Below are 19,888 nucleotides of genomic sequence, written 5' to 3'. Positions count from 1 at the left end.
GACATCTGACATGGAAGTGCATTTGAAGCAATGATCTGAAACTGAATTCCTCCATGTGGAAAATATGGCACCCATTAACGTGCACTTTTGCTTGCTGAATGTTTATGGAGACCAACCAGTGGATGTGAGCACAGTGTGATGGTGGTTGGAGCATTTCAGCAGTGATGGTACCTACAGTGTGTCAACTCTGCTGATGCAGATTTTTATGAGCACAGCATGCAGGCTCTTGTTCACTGCTGGTGAAAATGCATAGCTAATGGCAGCGACTATGTTGGAAAACATTGTTTTGTAGCTGAAAATTTGTTCTATCAAGTACTGTTATTGTTCTCTTTGTGTCTGGAGAAGTTTCCATAGAAATAAATAGGAGGCATTACTTTTGGAGCAAGCTATGGACAAAATTACTTGTTTTCCCTATGCCTTTCTACACATTTTCTCTGTAATCCTGGTGTAATCATGCATCGGGAGAAAGAGTGGAGATCAAATGCATATGAATTATGGTGATTGCCAAGTCAGCAACTAGTTTATCTTTCTTACCTTGAATGCTGTTTTTTTACAGTGGATGGCAGAAATGCCCTTGTATGCCTTTGCTTATAGCGAAGAACTAACATAAAGAATGTATCGCAGTTTGCTTTTCAGAATATGTTGTGTACTTCTCTTTTAACATTCTGTTGTACCAGATCCATTTTACACTTGCTCTGCTATAGGAGTTATTTTTCTTTCATCAAGATGATTTCACTGATTTCCTCATCTGCAAAAGCCTGTTACCTTAGTTACCTTAGCGTGTGGACTGGCACAATTGATTGATAGTGTGGCAACTCAAACACAGACTTTCACTTAAATGAGAAGCTAGGTGAAAGATTTACCCTGTTACACACATTTATGAAGGCAAAACTTTGAGAACTGGTAGTGTCTACTCAAGCACAACACTGAGTAAATGGCTCTCTGGGCAAAAAAATTATGGCCCCACAAGCTAACCACCACCTGATAAAAACTGTTAAAAGATATGTGTCTCTCTTGCAGAATATTCTCCTTTGGAGCTCAAGGTTCATAATGGAGCAAAGGTTCATAATGATTGTGAGCCTCAGTGACATAGTTAGGCCTCGGGGATGCCAGATTTCTCATTTCTTCTATTTAGGTGTATCTTCTTGTATTTGTATCAGCATGACCACTGTCAGTTGCTGACAGGTACTTGCAGTGTTAGCTCTGCTGTATTTCACTGTTGTTTTTTTCTTTGTTTTTTTTTTTTTTTTTTAGTTATTTTTCCCTCTGGAAGGAATTGTCAGCAGTCAGAAACACAGATTTTTTGTTCAGAATCATGATTAACCATATCTTCTATTTATCACCTTCATGAAAATGAGCAAAGAATTTTAAGAAGAGTGTGTAGTTACCTAGATGATCTCCTTGCTACAATACAGGTGTGCCTCTTAGTCCCGCCTACATCCCTCCTTCCCTTCTTTCCTCCTTCTCTCTTTCTCTCCCTCCCACCTGAAGTAAAGAGGAAGCTGTTGGCAGTATAACTCACTGCACTTATAAGACAAGGTACAGTATATATCTGCTTCTTTCTGTAATAAATCATTACAAATAACAGCGTTAGTAGCAAAGTTCATTGCCAGCTGTTTACTGTGCAGAAAAACTGCAAGTCAGCTCTTATGATAATGTGGTAACTAGGAGACTGCAGGAGTAAAGTGCTAAAATTTATTCCACTCTGCTATCAAGAATAATTTTAATTAATTGTTCCTTCCTTAGCTTCTGATGTTCTTTCTCTATTTGTATTTATTCTCTTAGTTGCTAGTATACTCCTGAGGCAGTAAAAGCAGCAGAGCTTACTATCACAGACACAAAGCCACAGAATGATCTGAGTTGAAAGGGTCATTAAAGCCCACCCAGTTCCAACTCCCTACTGTGGACAGGGCTGCCAAACAACAGGTAAGGCTGCTCAGAGCCCCATCTAACTCAGCCTCCAGGGATGGGGCATCCACAGCTTCTCTAGTCAACCTATGCCAGTGCCTCACTACCCTAAGATTGAATGATGATTTAAAGCCATTTTCCCTCATGCTTTCACTACACTTCATGATAATGAGTCTTCCTCTTCAGTTTTCCTGTAGGCCCCCTTTGGAAGGTCTCTGTAAGGTCTCTCTGGAAGCTTCTCCAAGTCTGGGCAGCCCCAATTCCCTTACATTGTCACCTATCATAGAGATGTGCTGCAGCCCTCAGGTAATTCCTATAGCCTCCTTGGGACTTGGTCCATATTCTTCATGTGCTGGGGGCCCCAGAGCTGAAAGCAGTACTTGAGGAGGGGCCTCATTAGAGTGGAGTAGAGGGGGACAGTTACCTCCCTTACCATTTCTGGTAAAGTGTATTTTACTTCTACCCAAGCACTGTGCAAGTTGCTTGCTGGCCTTAACTACATTCTCCTTAGAATCTCAGATCTCTGAGAGCAGCTGCAGAGAAACAGCCTGTGCCTTTCTATCAGGTTCGTGGTGCTGCCACCAAGTCTGACACTGGTGCTGGTTGCTGTCAGTTATGTTACATGACTTTAGCCAATGGCTGAGCATTCAAAAGTGAGATGAGTGAAAGCTGAATGGAGAAGCATATGTGATGCCTCCCTGCGCTCGCAACCAAACTAAAAGGGAGGCAGTTCACATCTCAGGCACTGTGTGGCAGAACATTGCAGCAAATCTCTGCCCTTGAGCATTCAAAAATGCATGAAGAACAACAACAAACTGTTAAAAGCACTCATCCTCCCCATATCATCTCAAAGATTTTCTCTTGAAGTGATTTAAGGAAAGTTTTGGTCTGTGAAGGCTCCTGTTCTTTGTTTGAAGTGCGGCATGGAAATTGTGCTGTTCCTTGACCCCTGCCTGCTCCGCTGTCCCAAACTGCACTCAGGCAGCTTCTCCACATTCTTGCTTATGTCATTGTTTATTTTTCTGGTCTAAAGCTGTGTCTCTGTGTACTGTGTTAGCTCCGCCTCCTGCTCAGGGACAGATCCAGGCTCTCTGCTCACTACCAAGTGGCAGCAGTGGGAGTAGGCAGTGCCAACTGGACTCAGCTCAGGGGCCAGAGCTGCTGGCAGGGAACAAGGCTTGGGCTGGAGCAGGGAGATGGCAGCAGAGATCATGCTAGGAACCACAGAGGGAATGCAGCTGCTGCCCTGGGTGGCTGGAGCCATCACCCTGCTGCTGACAGTGGTAACTGTACGCTCCCTACCCTCCTTGCTGAACTACTGGTGGTGGTGGCGGGTGATGAAGCCCATCCCAGGCATCAGCCCATGCTATCCCTTTGTGGGGAATGCTCTCCTGTTGGAGCGGAAAGGAGAAGGTAAGGATGGCTTACCTGCTAGCTGTGGGGTCTTTGCACTGTGTGGGGCTTGATGCAGGAACCAGTCTTCAGGAGATGTGTGCGTGGCCAAGTCGTGGCAGGTGGCAGGATGTGTCATTGCCCATAGGTAACTTTTGGACTATGGACTACTACAGAAGAAAACTGAGAAATGAACAGAGAAGGAGAGAAACAAAATTGTTATAAATGTGGTATTACTTTTAGTGAAATATTAGTTGCAGGTTGAGTCTGATAGTAGTTTCCAGGTACTAGTGCTGGACTTGGGACTCCTTCTTGCTGTTAGAGATGGGGAGTGAAAATGCTGTTGAACATATTTTTGCAGGAAGTGTGCTGGGCTGTCTCCACAGGAAGTACTGTTTCGTAACACAGACCACTGTATCCATAGCACAGCTCGTATCTGTAATCCAAACAAAGCTTTTAGCTTGGGAAGCAGAAGCACTTCAACAACATTTTTTTCCTTAGTGAGAAAGTGCAAGGGAATTCCAGCAAGCTAAACTACTATGTTGTTTTCAGATTTAGCTCTCCATTATGTTTCTGCATTTGATTCAAAATAACTTATTATTTGCAAAAATAGCAATTTTTACTGAGTCTGTGTTGATCACTAGTGCCTCCTTTCAGCCGGATTCTTGAGAGAACACAAATGCAAAGAATTCCCTTTCTGTTAGATATCCTGTCTTGCACAGGAAGGAGCACAATTCCTTCCTGAGGAGTCCCTCTGATGGGAAAACTTCTCCAGCTGTGCTGGCAGTGAAATAGTAGGGTGTGTCTATGCATGTCAACCTGCTCTGTGCACTCACATTCCTGACTCTGTTAGGTATGATGCAAAAAGGGAGTCACAGGGAGTGCATGGAAGTAATGAGAACAAGCATAGCATGGATCTACACACTGTTCAGTGCTGACACAGAGATGTTCCCTCTGCCTTTTCACAGTGCGTACCCTTGCATCCTGTGGAAACATAACATTTCCTCTATATACAACCTTGCTTTTCCTACATACACAAATGAGAGACCTTGGTTGGAAGTGAGCAGAATCAGAATGCAGTGCCATTAGAACTTTGCATAAGGCTAGGGAATGCTGTATTTGGGTATCTATAGGGAAACCAGTCATCATTCTTTCCCTTCTGTTTTGGGACCTTTGACTTTTGAACTCTACATAGGCAGTGGGAGGAGATCATTTGTTTTTTAATCTGGGTGTGAAAGGACAAAGACAGATTTAATACTAGACATCTTGATAGCAGCCACCTCCTCTAGAAACCTAGAGTTAGCCTGATTGCCTTCTGTGATGAGATATTGGGACCTGTGTGCACGGAAAAAACATAGACGCTGTGTAATTGGGTTAAGCAAAGTCTTTGATATCCTATCCCATGCTTCTGTATAGCTGAACTAGAAGGATAATGGCTGAGTGGATAAGAAGACGGGTGGAGTACTGACTGTCTCACTACTGTGAAATTCAACTGGCAGCTGTGCAGTGATGCAATTTCTCATGTGATTCATGGCATAGATGATCATATGAGCATTTGTGCCCTTAGAGATAAGGGCATCTGAATTGCTAAGTCCACAATGTCTTTGTAAACAGCCATTTATCCTTCAGTAATGTTTCTAAAATGATGAGAGTTTAATCCTTTGATAGCCTGCTTTTAAAGTCCTCTGCTATTATCAGCTACCAAACCTTTTGAGTGATAATGGTTCCTGCACAATGCTCTGCCATTACTGTGTGATGTGTCACTTGAGTGTGTATCACAAATGTACCATCTATGGAAGAAGTATCAGATGGGAAAACGTTTGGTGCAATACTTGGGAAGTAAAGTAGTGTCTTGATGCAGCATTTTGGCTAGTTCCAAGCAAACATAAATTTTGATGACGTTAATTTGGTTCAAAGTTATAATAGAAGCACTGTAGTGCAGCAAGCCTATTCTACAGTGCTCTGAAATAACTTAAGTCAAATTGTCTTGTTTACAGTTTGGTGAGGTTTCTCCAGAATACAGAACCTTTGAGAGCGTGGCCATAAAGAAGTGCTCCCTAATAGACTGGAGAAAAATATGCTGTTTGGTCATCATAGTGAGATAAAACTACAGCAAAAACATAATTACAGAGCATAAGATGAGAAACTTCATCACAAGAGTCTTTCATCTCCAGCAAAAGAACACTTTATCTGCTTTTTCAATTCTAGGTTTTTTTAAACAGCTACAACAATATGCTGATGAATTCAGGAAACTGCCAATGTTCAAACTCTGGTTAGGTCCGCTGCCTGTCATGGTATTGTACCATCCTGATACTGTGGAGGTAAGTGTGCTTGTCTCCTTTTTTTCAGTTTTACTATCATGCAAATCAAGCTCAAGCTGTTAGTTTTTATTCTGTCAGTGTAATTTTTGCAAAAAAGGGCTTGAACTGATTTAACTTGAGGTTAAACTTGAACTGATTTAACCTCTGATCCCATGCAAAAGAAAAGCTGAAAACATAGGAATAAAAAAGCCTAATCTTGGAAGAATTCAAGAAGAATGGATCAGCAAGTGAAAGCATCTAATTAATATGTTTTGTACAAAGAAACACCCTCCCTTAGTCTTGTTTTCCTGTGTGGAAGCTTCTGCTCCAAAAAGATCAGAACTGGCAAGTCCATAGTAGGGAAGTCTGGGCTACCGAAATAGATGTAAAGCATTCTGAAACGCTATTTGCAGTGGTTATATCTATTTGACTTTTGCATGAGAATTGATGAGTCCGTTTTGATGTCATGAAACGTAGTTGCTAGTTTAGCTGTGGATAGTGATTACCATTGAGCTGGGAAGGTGGAGTTGTTTCCTTGCCGTGATACAGAGTTTCCATTGAAACTGGATGGTAACATCACATTGACAAGTGGGCAGAAGTGAAAGGCAAGGTTGAGAACAAAGATCTGGTGTGCAAAAGATGACCCAAGGGAAAAAATCCAGAATACGCCACTTGTATCAGCTTGTGCTGAAATAGTACACATTTTATGAGTGAGCAAATGTTAAGTTTCACTCTATCATCTGATGACATTATTTAGTGCTATTTTGGTTATTTATGAAAGTAAGGAAAAAAATACCCCTGTTTAGGGACTGCTAGTTGTTAAGCTGATTGCTCTATGATTTCAATGTGGTATTACACAGAATCATAGAATTGTAGGGGTTGGAAGGGACCTCCAGAAATCATTGAGTCCAACCCCTCTGCCAAAGCAGGTATTATTGGAGATGAAGGGGTAATATACTTTTCTTGCTGAAAAACATCTTTGTAGATGCCAATTTTTCAGCAAAGAAATGGTACTTCCTTTGAATTTGGCTGAGTATGGCAACCACCGGGTTTCTCTGAGCTCTGCTGGTGACTTTAGGGATATTTTATTTTTATTTTTATTTTTATTTTATTTTATTTTATTTTATTTTATTTTATTTTATTTTATTTTATTTTATTATTTTTTTGAGGAAGATAAGGGGAATGGAGGTAGTAGGCTCTGAGTACTTCCCTATTTCTTGGGATTTGAGATATTTATGAAAAGACTTGAAGGTGTAAATTTTGTGCTTCCCCTGAGTACCAGCTGGTGCATTTTCCTGCGGCTGTGGGCATTTTGATGGACAAACTGAAGCTATGTAATCTTTGCTGAAGACATCTCTCCATCTAACACGCTATATTTTTTGCCCTCCTCTCATTTTCTGACAGGTTATTCTGAGCAGTTCAAAGCATATACAAAAATCATTCCTGTACAGATTTCTGCACCCATGGCTGGGGACTGGACTTCTGACAAGGTATAGTAAAATACAAATTTGATTTATTATTGCCACCTTAGAAGTTGCAGGCTATATGGTAGGAAGAGTGCTTAGTGACAGGAATGTTGTGTGCATCTCTGGGCAGGTATAGATAGCAACTCTAGAAATCTTATTTGTTGTGACAAACTTGGCTACACTTCAGCTGCTAATGCCTGATAAAAATATTTTGGTGTTAACGTATTTCTCAGTAAATCTGACCGTTGATACTTTTTTTGCCAGAATCTTCAAGCAATCTGTTTTGAAAAGTTGTATCCTGTGGAAAGTGGTGTCCTCTAGTTCGCTGTGCTGTATGTTCAGTGTTTTGACTGTTATGTCAAATAGGATTACTGTGACAATACTGTTTGTGTACTGCTTACTTCAGTAGGCTGTACTGAATTCAAAATTCAATACAAAATATTACTGAAATACAAAATATTACTGAATACAAAATTGCAGACTTTCTTGAGGAGTCTTTCTTGATGTTGGTGATGCTTTGGGGTGAAATGGGAGAGTATCCATACTCAGTACATTTTCCTTTATGGAATGGAGACTTATAAGGAGTGATCCTGGCTCAGAGTGCAGGCAAGGAGTGGAAAGAAAAAAGAGCAGTGGTGTAAGACTTTTGTGTTCAACGGTCTTTGGCAGGATTGAGAAAAGTTTCTGATTTGGATAATGCAGATATTAATTCACCAGAGCAAGGCAAATACAAGTCTGATGCCTCTATGCCTCTTCTTTGTACATCAAATTCCTCCTGTTAGCAGTGGAGCTTTGTTGCCTATTTAGAGTTCTTAGTGAACTTCTGCTTCTTGATGAGACCATGCTGTTTTAAAAGCCAGCTGTGATTGTGTGGTGTAGAAAATGCAAGTATATGTGGGAGGATGAGAAGTGCCATTTTACCTGTATTTTGTTTGTGTCTCTTACACAAGAGAGGTAGTAATCAATAGCAAAGTGCAGAGTTGAGGTTCCTGGGTGTATGTGTGGCATATGCTCCCAGAAACTCATTTTGTCTCCAGGTAGGCTTTTAGGGATATTTTTACTTCCTTGAGATTGCAAAACATAGAAATATTCTACTCTCTTTTAATGTTACATTTACTCTGCTGGCTAAGAGCAGTTCAGGAAGACAGCAAGCTAAGCTAGCCCAATGGCAGGTTAACTGGAGAACTGTTGTGATAATTTGCCCTGTAAGAAGAGCATCCAGTTGTCTGCTGATGGGACGCCCAATTCAGAAAAATGAAGAAGAACCTCCAAAAGCAAGTACCACAACCTGTGGCTCTTTCACAGACCTGTGGATACTTCGTAGACAAATTTTGAGACAGTTGTTTCATTGGCATGATATCCTCAGCATTCATTTCCAAGATAGTCAGAAAATGGGCAAGCACAGGTGGTGATCCACAGATGCGATATGAGTTAGGCCTTAATGTTGAATAGCTGGTTTGTCTGATAGATAGATTCTGCTCACTTTCTCTGAATCTGTGCACAAAGTAACTGGCTGCATTGCTTGAAGAACTGTTGGTAACTTCTTTTATTGATAGCAGATATGGAAATGGTAGTTTGTACTTCACAGAGAGCTGAAGCAAGAAATGTCTCCCACTTGCTCCTTCTGGTGAGCGTAATAGGGATTTTGAAGTGTCAACCACAGCATGCCTACCTATGAAGCTTTTCCTGGTGGAAGTTTTTACTATGTGCTTCCTGTAATAGTGAGCAGTTGGAGATTCAGCCTTTCCCTCTCCCCTGTCACTTTTGCAGCACTGGAGACAAGTGGCGGTCACGGAGGAAGATGATAACTCCCACATTCCACTTTGCAATTTTGAATGACTTTCTAGAGGTTATGAATGAACAAGGGGGTATTTTGTTGGAGAAACTTGAGAAGCATGTTGACAAGGAACCATTTAATATCTTTATAGACATCACTCTGTGTGCCCTTGATATTATCTGTGGTAAGTTCTCTTCAGTTCTTGTGGTGGGGCTGTGAATGATGCAGATGCTCATAATGGCACTGCGTTGTGAGAGGAGATGAATGTCTGCTTACCGCGTGCAAGATCATCCTTTCTCCCATAGTCCATGTAATGGGCCATTGATCAGGTGAGCATTGAGCTGAGCTTGTGGGATGAGCAAGGCAGAAGCAGGAATCTGCAGCAAGGTTTTCTGAGGAGCAGGGTTTCTGTGCACAGAAATAAAGATCAAGATTGTTATCTGTAAAGGTTTGTATGTACTTACTTGTCAGATTGACAGTGTGGTGACAATCAGAGGATGGGAGCAATATTCACACTGTGTACCAGGGACTTTGAACTTCAAACTTGTGCAACAGTGATAATTTTCTCCTTCTAGAAACTGCGATGGGCAGGAATGTGGGTGCTCAGGACAATAAGGATTCTGAGTATGTTCGTGCAGTCTACAGGTAAGTGGAGATTCTTCACTTCTTTGTAATTAGGTTGGAATTGTTGCTGCCAGTGTTACTTAATTTGCTCTGTGAGCCAGGAATGGAGATGAGGGTAATACAAGTGGAGTTAGAAAGCAAAGAAGGCTAGGAAAACTCCTGAAATTCTTCTATCATGAGTATATGCAGTGGGAAGCTGAGGCTGCAAAGAAGTGTCAGCTGCCATTCAGTTAACCTGTGGTACTGGAGGTAATAATTCCTCCTCTGAGGCTCTGTGTCCAAATGTATGATTGATTTTTGATTCTTGAAAAAGTGCTGTGAATGTAATTTTTGTTGACAAATGTTACATGATGTACTTTTTGTGCTCTTAGGATGAGTGATCTAATCCAACAGCGACAGAAGTGCCCTTGGCTTTGGCATGATCTTTTGTACATTCTGTTCAAGGAAGGAAGGGAGCATGAGAGGAATCTTAAGATTCTGCACAGTTTTACAGATACAGTATGGCCTCTTTTTCTTTTTTTTATGTTACATTTTACTTGATTGGTTTTGCACTTGGTAGATATCTTCCAAATAGGACTTGAAATCAACACTCCTGATGTACATTTATTAGGAGGACTACTGCTCTGTGATGCTGAGGAATACCCTGAAAAAAAGGCAGTACCTGGTTTTTCTGTCATGTGGTCTCAGTTTTGAGCAAGGGAGTGCACTACTGCAAAGGAATAGTGCAATCAGCCCTTTCAAGCAGAACTGCTGAAATAATACATCCAGGTTCCCACATCAACTGTAAGGCACTTTGGCATGGAAATCATTGAGCATACACTACTAGCTTTGTATAAAATGCAGTCTTATTTCACTGTTTTAGGCTGTGAAAATAACACCCATTTCTCCCACTGAGTAGAACTTGTGCTGTTTTTGCCAAAGGCTGCCCTTCTAAGCCACTGTTACAAGATGTTACCAGGAGGCTGTTTTCCTGGAAATGGGTGTATATAACCCTGCGATGTCAAGGTATTAGGTTCCTACAGCAGATGAAATAGTCCCAGAAATTTTAATCCTCCAATGAGCTGTATTGGCTATATACAGCTATGTTATATAGAGAAGTGGGCATTCCTATCATACTGGGTTCTGTCAGAGTGAAACTCAAATGAGAGTTATTTTTAAGTAGCTCAGGTTGTATTTTGCTTGCTCTTAATGGAAATTACAGCAGTGAAGGATGTGAGAAAAGGACTTGAGATAATAATTCTGTCTTCTCATGTTGGATTGATGCATTAGATATAAGAAGTGAAATATTCGTAGAAGATGACAAAGGAAGTAAAATAATATCACTTAGTGTTGGTGCTGACAGAAAGCAGAGATGAATAATTTTGAGTGTATGTTTAGTGTGGGAAACAATGGGTGTGTAATTGTATTTTTCCACATCCAGTGCTTGTTCTGAGCAGAGTTATGTAGTGCACAGCCCCTTTTCTTGTGTTTTTCCCTCTCACTGATTCTTTTTTCCTGCCTCTTGTTGATTTTTTTTTTTTCCTTCTTGTTGTTTTTCTCTCTCCAACAGAAGCTCTCCATCTGTCACACTGACCTAAAAAGAGTGAGGTCAAACATTACTCTGATACCAAAGAGAAGCTAGGAGCTTTCAATGTAGTGTTTGCTGTCATGCTATATATAATTCTGATGTGGTCTTGAGGAGTGCCCTGGGTTTTCTTCCATCTTCTGGTTTTCCCAGAGGCTGGAAAAATGGTCCTTTTCTTAGTGATTGGGTTGGGTTAGATTTCTTCTTGGTGGTTGTTCTGTTCATATTTTTATAATCTTCTCTGACTGGGACAAGAGGGACATATTTCATCTAATATTTTATATTTCATCATTTTTATCATTCATAAAGTCAGTTAAGGTTTAAAAGCTGAAGCTAACAGCTATTCTAATTAAGACTACCTCGCGTGGACTGCTACAGATGTTAAAACATGTTGAGACAATTCTGTGTGGTGTAGACTGTACGTATACACTGCATGCATCATATCCAATATAATGGTTTTAATTTCAGGTCATTGCAGAAAAAGTTGCAGAACTTGAAAACACCAACCTAACAAAACACGATACTGACATGAACAGTGAAGAAAAAAGTGGATCCAAAAAGAGAGAAGCTTTCTTGGACATGCTGCTGAATGCCACAGACGATGAAGGGAAAAAACTCAGCTACAAGGACATTCGTGAAGAAGTAGATACTTTCATGTTTGAGGTACCCAAGAAAGCTATTGTGTGTTATTTTTCTTTTTTTCCAGAATGCAAGATTCACCTGTTATAGGTAGTGATCTTTCTTTTTCTTAGTTTGGGAAGCTGCTTTTAGTATCAAGTTATTTTATCCCAAGAAGCCTAAGAGGAAACACCTGTAGGAGATAAATTATCTATCTAGAATTTTATGCCTGGAAAAAATGTGGAACAGTACACGTGGCAGGTCCTGTCTACACAAACAGGCTATGTTTATACAAACAGATGCGTAATAAGACATAATAAGAACTTGATGACTGAAATGGAGCTTCTGCTACAAGTCTCATCCATACTAATGAGAACTCTAAATGTTTTCAATATTATGCCTCACATCTTTGTCAGTTCTTTTTTGCCATGTTGGCTGTAACCTTCTGTTTCTGTCACAACTGTGTCTCAGAGGAGTTCAATTCAGAATTGTATTAATGCCATTTTAACTTAGAGAAACTCTTGCTGTTTTACCATTCCTGAAATACTCCATAGCATGCAACATTACATAATAAATGGAATTCTTTGATGCCAAACAGATTTGATGGTCAACCTTTACTTTTTCTGTTTCCATCAGTTGCTTTTTTGTTTGTTTGTTTGTTTTGTTTTGTTCCTTTTCCATATCCTTTCACTATGCAGTGCTGAAAGCACTTCTCTTAGGAAACCAAATAGTATCTTCTCCTCTGTCTACTCAACTTTGTCTAATTAGACCATTCTGGGTAAAGCTTTTGAAGATTACAGACAGTGTCCCTGGTACATTTACTGTATCAGTTACCAGCACTTGATGTCATAGACTGGACAATAAAAGAAAAGATGACTATACATCTATTTCATTGCCTAGATATACAGAGACACTGCTCTGATATACCTTGCTGAACAGCTTATCCAACACTTATCAGGAAGGGGAAAAATTGCAAGAATTACTGACCTATGTAGAGCCATAGGAGCCAGTCACTGGATTCCTGAAAAGGAGCAAGCAGCAGGCATCACCATCTGGGACAACATGCAATTTTCAAGAAGCAGAGTAGAAAAAAGGATTTTTGCTGGGTTTTTTCAACACTTTTTCACTTTTAGTCAGTCTTCAGGCACACAGTATGAATCCTGAATCATCTTGTGTGTGTAGGACAGAGTTCACTCTTTTTTTTTTTTTTTCCATAAGGTTGCTGGAGTAATAGAGCTCACTTACCCTGCTAGCTGTATTTATTTAGCATACTTGTGCCCAAGTACAGAGTTGAAGTGAATGTCTTTGTAAACCTTGATTTCTAGGGTCATGATACAACAGCAGCTGCTATGAACTGGGTCCTATATTTGCTTGGTAATCATCCTGAAGTCCAGAAGAAGGTTCACCAAGAACTGGACGAGGTGTTCGGTATATTTTCATTACTCCTTCATTAGGATTATGGTGGTTTTTGCATTTGTGGATGGGGCTTTGATAGAATCATTGTTAGCCTAGAGGTAGAATTGCATGTAGGATCAAATCTTGTGGTCATCCTGGAGATTTCAGTATCTGGGTGTGGTGGGCATTGGTACTGGATAATCTATAGGAGAATACAGCCTAACTAATACTTATGGGCCAAGGCATATATTCAGTGTCTGTATTACCACCTACCTTTTCCTGTTTGATGCTTGTACATTATGATCTCAACTGCTGGAGGGAGATGGGATGTGCATGTTTATTCAGAGCAGAGTGAACCCATCTTGTTCCCCTTTCATCCCTATTTTCTTTTGGATAGGCAACACAGAGCGTCCTGTTACAGTGGATGATTTGAAGAAACTTCGATACCTTGAGTGTGTTGTGAAAGAAGCCCTGAGGCTGTTTCCTTCAGTTCCCATGTTTGCACGTTCCTTGCAAGAGGATTGCTATGTTGGTAAGTAACATTCAGTTTGCTGATGTTTGCCACTTTCATTCCAGCAATTTTAGTGGAAGTGTTTCCCAAGTAAAGGACAGGTGTTTTGTTTTTCTGTGTGGTTGTTTATTGGAAATCACTTTTTTTCCCTGCTGTTTTTTAGTCTTGTTTTGCTGTTGTTGTTGTTGTTTTATTTCCTTCTCTCCTTGTTTTCTTCCAGGTGAATATAAGCTACCAAAAGGCACAAATGTCCTTATCTTAACTTATGTGCTGCACAGAGATCCTACAATCTTCCCTGAGCCAGATGAATTCAAACCTGAGCGCTTCTTCCCTGAAAATAGTAAAGGAAGGCACCCATATGCTTATGTGCCCTTTTCTGCTGGCCCCAGGAACTGCATTGGTACGTAGCTGAAGATGATGACTTCATAATGTACCAATGCTGCTAGTAGTGTGGTGACCCTGGTACCAGTGAGTGTATAAGAAATTGGAGACTTGATGTGCCTGTTGCTGGCCCCTCAAGGTTCTGAGTGTTGTCTCCCCTGTCAGCCTTGTGCTTGAGCAGCAACAATTTTTTTCTCCCCAAAGGTTTCCTTTCTTCCCAAGGCCCAGTGCATATCAATCTGGTCTTTCCCCTTTACTGCCTGTCTGTCATGGCAGCTGCTGTGTCAAGACAAGATTGCTTCCAGCCTTCTGTTCCTTGCTTTGGGATGCCAAAGCAGTTCACCGTGGAGCAAGATGAGGCTCTTCCTGCTGTCCTTATGCTGCACCGTCTCATGCTGTGTCATTCTTCCATTTCCTGGTCCCAAGAGAAGTGATGGGGCTGTGTTTTGTTTTAGGTCCATGTAAACTTTTGTTAGTCTCCTGTTCAGTGTTTGAGTCCCATGGACTATTGGAAGAAAAATGTGCTGTAAGTTGGCCAAGAAATGACAGAGATGCTATGTAGAGAATAGTAACTCAGTAGTATCTGTATGACCTTAATTTTAGCTCACAAAGTCCTTTCTGCCCTATGTTCCTAGAGGTATCATTGTGAACAGACAAGTGTTGCTGCACCTTGACAATAACATATTTTTTTGCTGCACTGTAATCCGTAGGCCAGCGCTTTGCACAAATGGAAGAGAAAACTCTTCTAGCCCTCATCCTGCGGCGCTTCTGGGTGGACTGTTCTCAAAAGCCAGAAGAGCTTGGTCTGACAGGAGAACTAATCCTTCGTCCAAATAATGGCATCTGGGTTCAGCTGAAAAGGAGACTGAAAACCATAACAGACTGAAAGGAAATTCAAGATTCTGTTTTTCCAGAAACTTCCAAGCTACTTGAACTGAGATGTATATTAAATCAGATGTTATGATAGCAATCCTGCAATTTGTTGGATTTAAATGTTACTGCTGATTGTTTAATCAAATCCAATGTTCTAATAGACAGAAGTTACTCTACTTTTCTTAGGCATGAGAATTTCATGCTTTTTTTTGAGTTGCAAAACTTTAAACATCATGTCTTGGTGCCTTATCTCCTCAGATGAAGCTATTCTATTGCAACCCTGAAAATTAAGGTGCTAACAACAGTAATGTTTTTGATGGAGAGAGCTGATTATTTTTCATAGCACCTGTGAAATAACCAGTAGTCTCAAAGCTTTCTGTATGTTTCAGGGGGCTTTTTGTCTGTTTTTGCTTTAAGAGTACAAGTGAATAATTCTTCTACTTGCCACAACTTTTTTTCTCTTCTAGACTACATCTATGAAAATGAAGCAAAAATCTCTGATAAATGTACTCCTCCTTTGTTAACATTTACAGTAGTTCTTAAGTAGCAACTGCTCTGGATTATTTTTAGCACAATCTACAATAAACAGCAATCCATATAGTCATAACATGAATGAGACAGTGTGCAAGATGTACAATTTCATATTAGCAGATACAACGTATTATTACAAGTTCAGAGAATAAACATCTATTTTGCCTCAGAATTGAATAAAATTTTATTTGTAAAAATTATATATCTGGTAAATCACTGGTGATTTATTAGTTTCTATCATTGGTTCCTGGGTGGTGATGAATTATCTGGATTTTATTGTATTAGTCAAGGCTCAAAAAATGTGTCATTCTGCTCTTGCCTTCTGGAATCCTGAATTCAGTGCAGAGAATTTAGTGCTTATTGGTGCTGAAGAGAAATTACAGAGGTGGAATGAAGTGCCTGCAGAAATTTGACTGTTCCATCTTTAAGGAATCTCAGGTAGAATCAAAAAACAGTCAAGCAACTCTGTGAGGTGATGCAATGACAGAAGAGTATAGGTCCTCTTTGGTGAGCAGAGAAGTAAATGTATTGTTATGTAGCTAAAAAAAAAATCTCAAGCATTTTTGTTAGCAACAATCTCAGTTAGAAGTTCATAAAAAATCTACTTTTTTTTTTTCTACTTTGTATAACTGCATACATTTGACAAACTGAGAGAAGTGACTAGCCAGCCTGAAGGCATCCATTTGATCTTTCTTTCCTTTGAAAATGAGACAGCAGCTTACCTCTGCAGAGACTGCTATATTTGTTTCACACCATATGAAATCAAGGGAGACGTATGATTTGTTGACATATTCAATGGTATTAAAGTTTCATAACTAATCTCAACTTTGAATTCATAGTTGTATCCAGAGGCATCCCTAAGAGGTTAATTGAACTTAAATAATTTCTTCCTTCTTCCAAATTTTGTCACTAGGAGGCTTTGCCTTTTGAAAGAATAGGCAACTGTAAAATAGACAAAAGCATACTTCTATTAAGGATTATCTATTCCTGATTATTCCTCTAGTCATTCTGGTATTCTAATGATTTAATGTGAAAACATGTGAAAGCACAATATTAAAACCACCTCTACAGACTTTTTTTCTATGAGATCTGTTTTGTGGAAACAATTTTCAAAATTTACCACTCTGTAACAGTCCTTTCAATAAGGAAATAATCTGTCTACTCAAACACCATTTTCTGCATTCTTTGCCAGGACTGATGTAGTTCCCTCTGTTCTCCAAAAAGACACTGACCTCTCATCTTTTGCTGTGAAAGCTGCTCTGAAGAAAAATGTGGTTGCTGAGGAAATAAATCTTGAGGAAATCAGTGCTGAAAGAACAGGAATTTTCTGCTGCCAAGGTAGATGTTAAATCCTGTGTGTAGTGTGTAGCATGTGCTCTTTTTAACATGAGTCATGTGGTATGTTATTGTTGGTTGTGGATAGTCTTTTAAAAAGAAAACCAACAAAACAGACAAAAAAAAGTGTAAGACTTCAGCAATCAGTGCAGCCGTGCCAGGTTTACCAGTGAAGAAAAGTGAAAGATTATGTGTTTAAAAACTACAAGTACAGAGCTGTTTGTGATTTGGTTCTGATGGCTGGATATCTGCTGATGCTGGTATCTGAAGTCAGAGACTGAATTCTAAAACCCCAATGTGTTACTCCTGGAAAATTGCTCATAAAGATTAATCTCAGTGATTCTAATGATGAGTGGTGTGGCAGCTTCTGCAACAAAACTGTCTTCTGTGAGGAGGTGATAACCTTTGTTCATACGAAGAGCCCTTTCTTATGTTGGGAGAGAGGACACGACTTTCTGCAGATATGACTAAAAAAAATTGTGTGATTATTTCTGAATTGGCGTATGTGACTTTTACAAAGAAAACTGGCTACAGACTCTTCATGTGACTTCTTAGTTCTTATTAAGAGTGCCTCCAAAGCTGATTTTTGGGCTGCTGACAATTGCTTTTGGGACATGTGCTGGAAATGGAAAAGTTGTGGGTAACTGCACGCCTTCTTGAACTTAATCCTTGTACAGCAGAGGACAGAAACTCATGTGTAGAAGTTAGTACCCTGCTATATAGATCCTCTTGCTTTTTTGTGATTTAAAATGGCATCTTGCTGTTGGTCCTCTGCCAGCAGGTAAACTCAAAGAGCCTTGGGTGGAATCTACCTCAATTCTCTTCCTAGAATTGATGTTGCTGCCAACCATTTGCAAATATCTCAGCCTATTATCTCAATTCATATGCAGGTCATATTTGAAGATGATCTTCTTTGTTTGTATGGATTAGAAGCTAAATTAACTCACTTTTCTAAAAAAAAAAATTATATTCTTCTGAAAACAGGAATTTTCTGCTCAGTATAATTATTATCTTCTCCTAGACTAACGAGCTTTTCTGATCCATATTGAGAGTATAACTGGTGGTGATGCAAGCTATTCACTGGAAATGCAGAATATGTTGAGGGAAAAGAGATATGACTAAACTTGCAAACCTGATTGCAGGAACACGCAGAGCCAAGAGTTATTATCTGATGACTGTCATTGGCCACGGTGTGCAGGGCCTGGTCAAGTCACTGGGACCCTTCAATATGTTGAAATGTTCTGGCTTTCTACGTCAGTGTCTAACAATGACAAACATCAGGTGTTTTAGCTGCAAGAAGCAAAGACTGGGGTAGCTATGTAATTCTCTGTAAGAAAGAAATCTTATCTGTTGTTAAATTGATCGAAATCAATGGGAAGAATTTTACAAAGCAAACTCATAAGTGATTTGTTATTTGTTGTTTCTTGCTATTTTTTTCTATGATCCTGAATTTGGTCTGCATTGTTTTATTTTTTGACATCTGATGTGCAGATATTTCTCAGCTGTATATCTAGGATATGTAATTTCAGTAAATGGATTTCCACACTGCTTTTATTTCAACATTATCTGCAATTCAGCACTTTCCACAAATGGAAGGCTGTTATTCTAGCCAGTATTCTAGCCTTTCAAGCGGAACCAAATCAAACATGAGGAAAGTTTGGCATAGTGAGAAAGCTGGTTCTGTACTTAAATAATGCATTGGTACAGATGCAACTTTTCATCAAAAGAAGGAAAATTTGAGTTTTAATTGTTAGAACTTGTTTTAGCAGCTTTTGCTATTACATTTTAGCGTTTTTAATTTATAGAATGCTTACTACACAGAATTAAAGATGCAGAGGGAATATTTTAGAATACTCTACTGCTTTTTTCTGCTGCAGCATTCAGAACCATATTTGTTACACTATTACAGCATCCTCTTTCAGGTAGGAGAATGTGCACAAAGGCATGTGAAAATGTGACTTTGTGCTGTTTCTGTTTTTCTGGTGCCTTCTCTCATTCTCTCTGAGATTCTCTTCATCTTGTTCCAGATCATGTCTATACGGTGTCCCATCACGGAGGCTAGATACAGAGGCATATCCTCTCTGATCTTGAAGATGCTTTCTGAGTTATAATATTGGTACAAGAAATGTGTGAGGGAACAGATGCTAGCCAGAGGGACCTGGAAAGACTTGAGATGTGGGCCCATGCCAACTTCTTCAAGTTCAAGAAGACAGAGTGCAAGGTCCTGCACCTGGGTCGGGACAATCCTAAATACAGATACAGGTTGAACAGAGAATGGCTTGAGAGCGGCCCTGAGGGGAAGGATTTGAGGATGCTGGTTGACGGAAGAGGCAATGTGGGCTGGCTATGTGTGCTTGCAGCCCAGAAGGCCAACTGTGTCCTGGGTCACATCAAGAAAAGTGTGACCTGCATGTCAGAGGATGTGATTTGCCCCTCTACTCCACTCTCATAAGACTCCACCTGGAGTATTGCATCCAGTTCTGGGGCCTCCAGCACAAACGGGACACTGAATTGTTGGAGCAGGTCCAGAGGAGGGCTGTGGTGATGATCAGAGGGAGGGAGAACCTCCCCTCTGAGGACAGGCTGAAAGAGCTGGGACTCCTCAGCCTTGAGAAGAAAAGACTCCATGGAGATCTTATAGTAGCCTACCAGTACCTGAAGGGAGTCTACATGAAAACTGGGGATGGACTTTTGAAAGGGCAAGTAGTGACAGGACAGGGGGAAATGGTTTTAAACAAAGAGGGTAGATTTAAACTAGATATTAGGAAGAAATTCTTTACCGTGATTTTGGTGAGACACTTGAACAGGTTGCCTAGCAAAGTTGTGGATGACCCCTCCCTAGAGCATTCAAAGTCAGGCTGGATGGGTTTTTGAGCAACCTGATCTAGTGGCAGCCTATAGCAGGGGATTGGAACTAGCTGATCATAAAGATCCCTTCCAACCCAAACCATTCTATGAATTCATTCAGGAGTAAGTTGTTCATAGCACATTTTCTCTGTACAGAGGTACATCTCTGTCAATCTGAGTAAAAGTTCACCAGAGTAAACAAGACAGTGTTGGTCATGTGGGTACAAGAGGTCCGCTGAGAGAAAATGTCTTTTTATTCCAAAGTGAACATGCTTGTTGTGATTCCCTTTGAATAGCATTACTGTCTTATTTTTCAGTTTCACCTCTTCCCCCCATTAATTTTCTTATGAAACAAGCAACTATTAC

General features: G+C 40.1%; 1 protein-coding gene across 1 annotated transcript; it reads left to right on the top strand.

Moving 5' to 3' along the window:
- Window positions 1-2,986: 2,986 nt before the first annotated feature.
- On the top strand, window positions 2,987-15,093 carry LOC128080416 (cytochrome P450 4V2). Its single transcript, XM_052682603.1, has 11 exons — window positions 2,987-3,321; window positions 5,509-5,621; window positions 7,005-7,090; window positions 8,837-9,027; window positions 9,419-9,488; window positions 9,839-9,965; window positions 11,500-11,694; window positions 12,975-13,077; window positions 13,442-13,576; window positions 13,776-13,955; window positions 14,647-15,093. Exons 1-11 carry the CDS (start codon window positions 3,105-3,107, stop codon window positions 14,820-14,822), a joined length of 1,593 nt encoding a protein of 530 aa, XP_052538563.1. The 5' UTR covers window positions 2,987-3,104; the 3' UTR covers window positions 14,823-15,093.
- Window positions 15,094-19,888: the final 4,795 nt, after the last annotated feature.

This window comes from Tympanuchus pallidicinctus, unplaced genomic scaffold (genome assembly GCF_026119805.1).
Source record: "Tympanuchus pallidicinctus isolate F22 unplaced genomic scaffold, pur_lepc_1.0 scaffold2, whole genome shotgun sequence".
In the NCBI taxonomy this organism is placed as follows: domain Eukaryota; kingdom Metazoa; phylum Chordata; class Aves; order Galliformes; family Phasianidae; genus Tympanuchus; species Tympanuchus pallidicinctus.
This window is presented reverse-complemented; position numbering and strand designations above follow the sequence as displayed.

Bases quoted from the DNA above. Each gene is read 5' to 3' on its own strand.
- LOC128080416 (XM_052682603.1), top strand. From the start codon at position 3,105: ATGGCAGCAGAGATCATGCTAGGAACCACAGAGGGAATGCAGCTGCTG. The intron at 7,091-8,836 runs GTATAGTAAAAT...TCACTTTTGCAG, and splicing joins GGGACTGGACTTCTGACAAG to CACTGGAGACAAGTGGCGGT. The intron at 9,966-11,499 runs GTATGGCCTCTT...TTTTAATTTCAG, and splicing joins TGCACAGTTTTACAGATACA to GTCATTGCAGAAAAAGTTGC.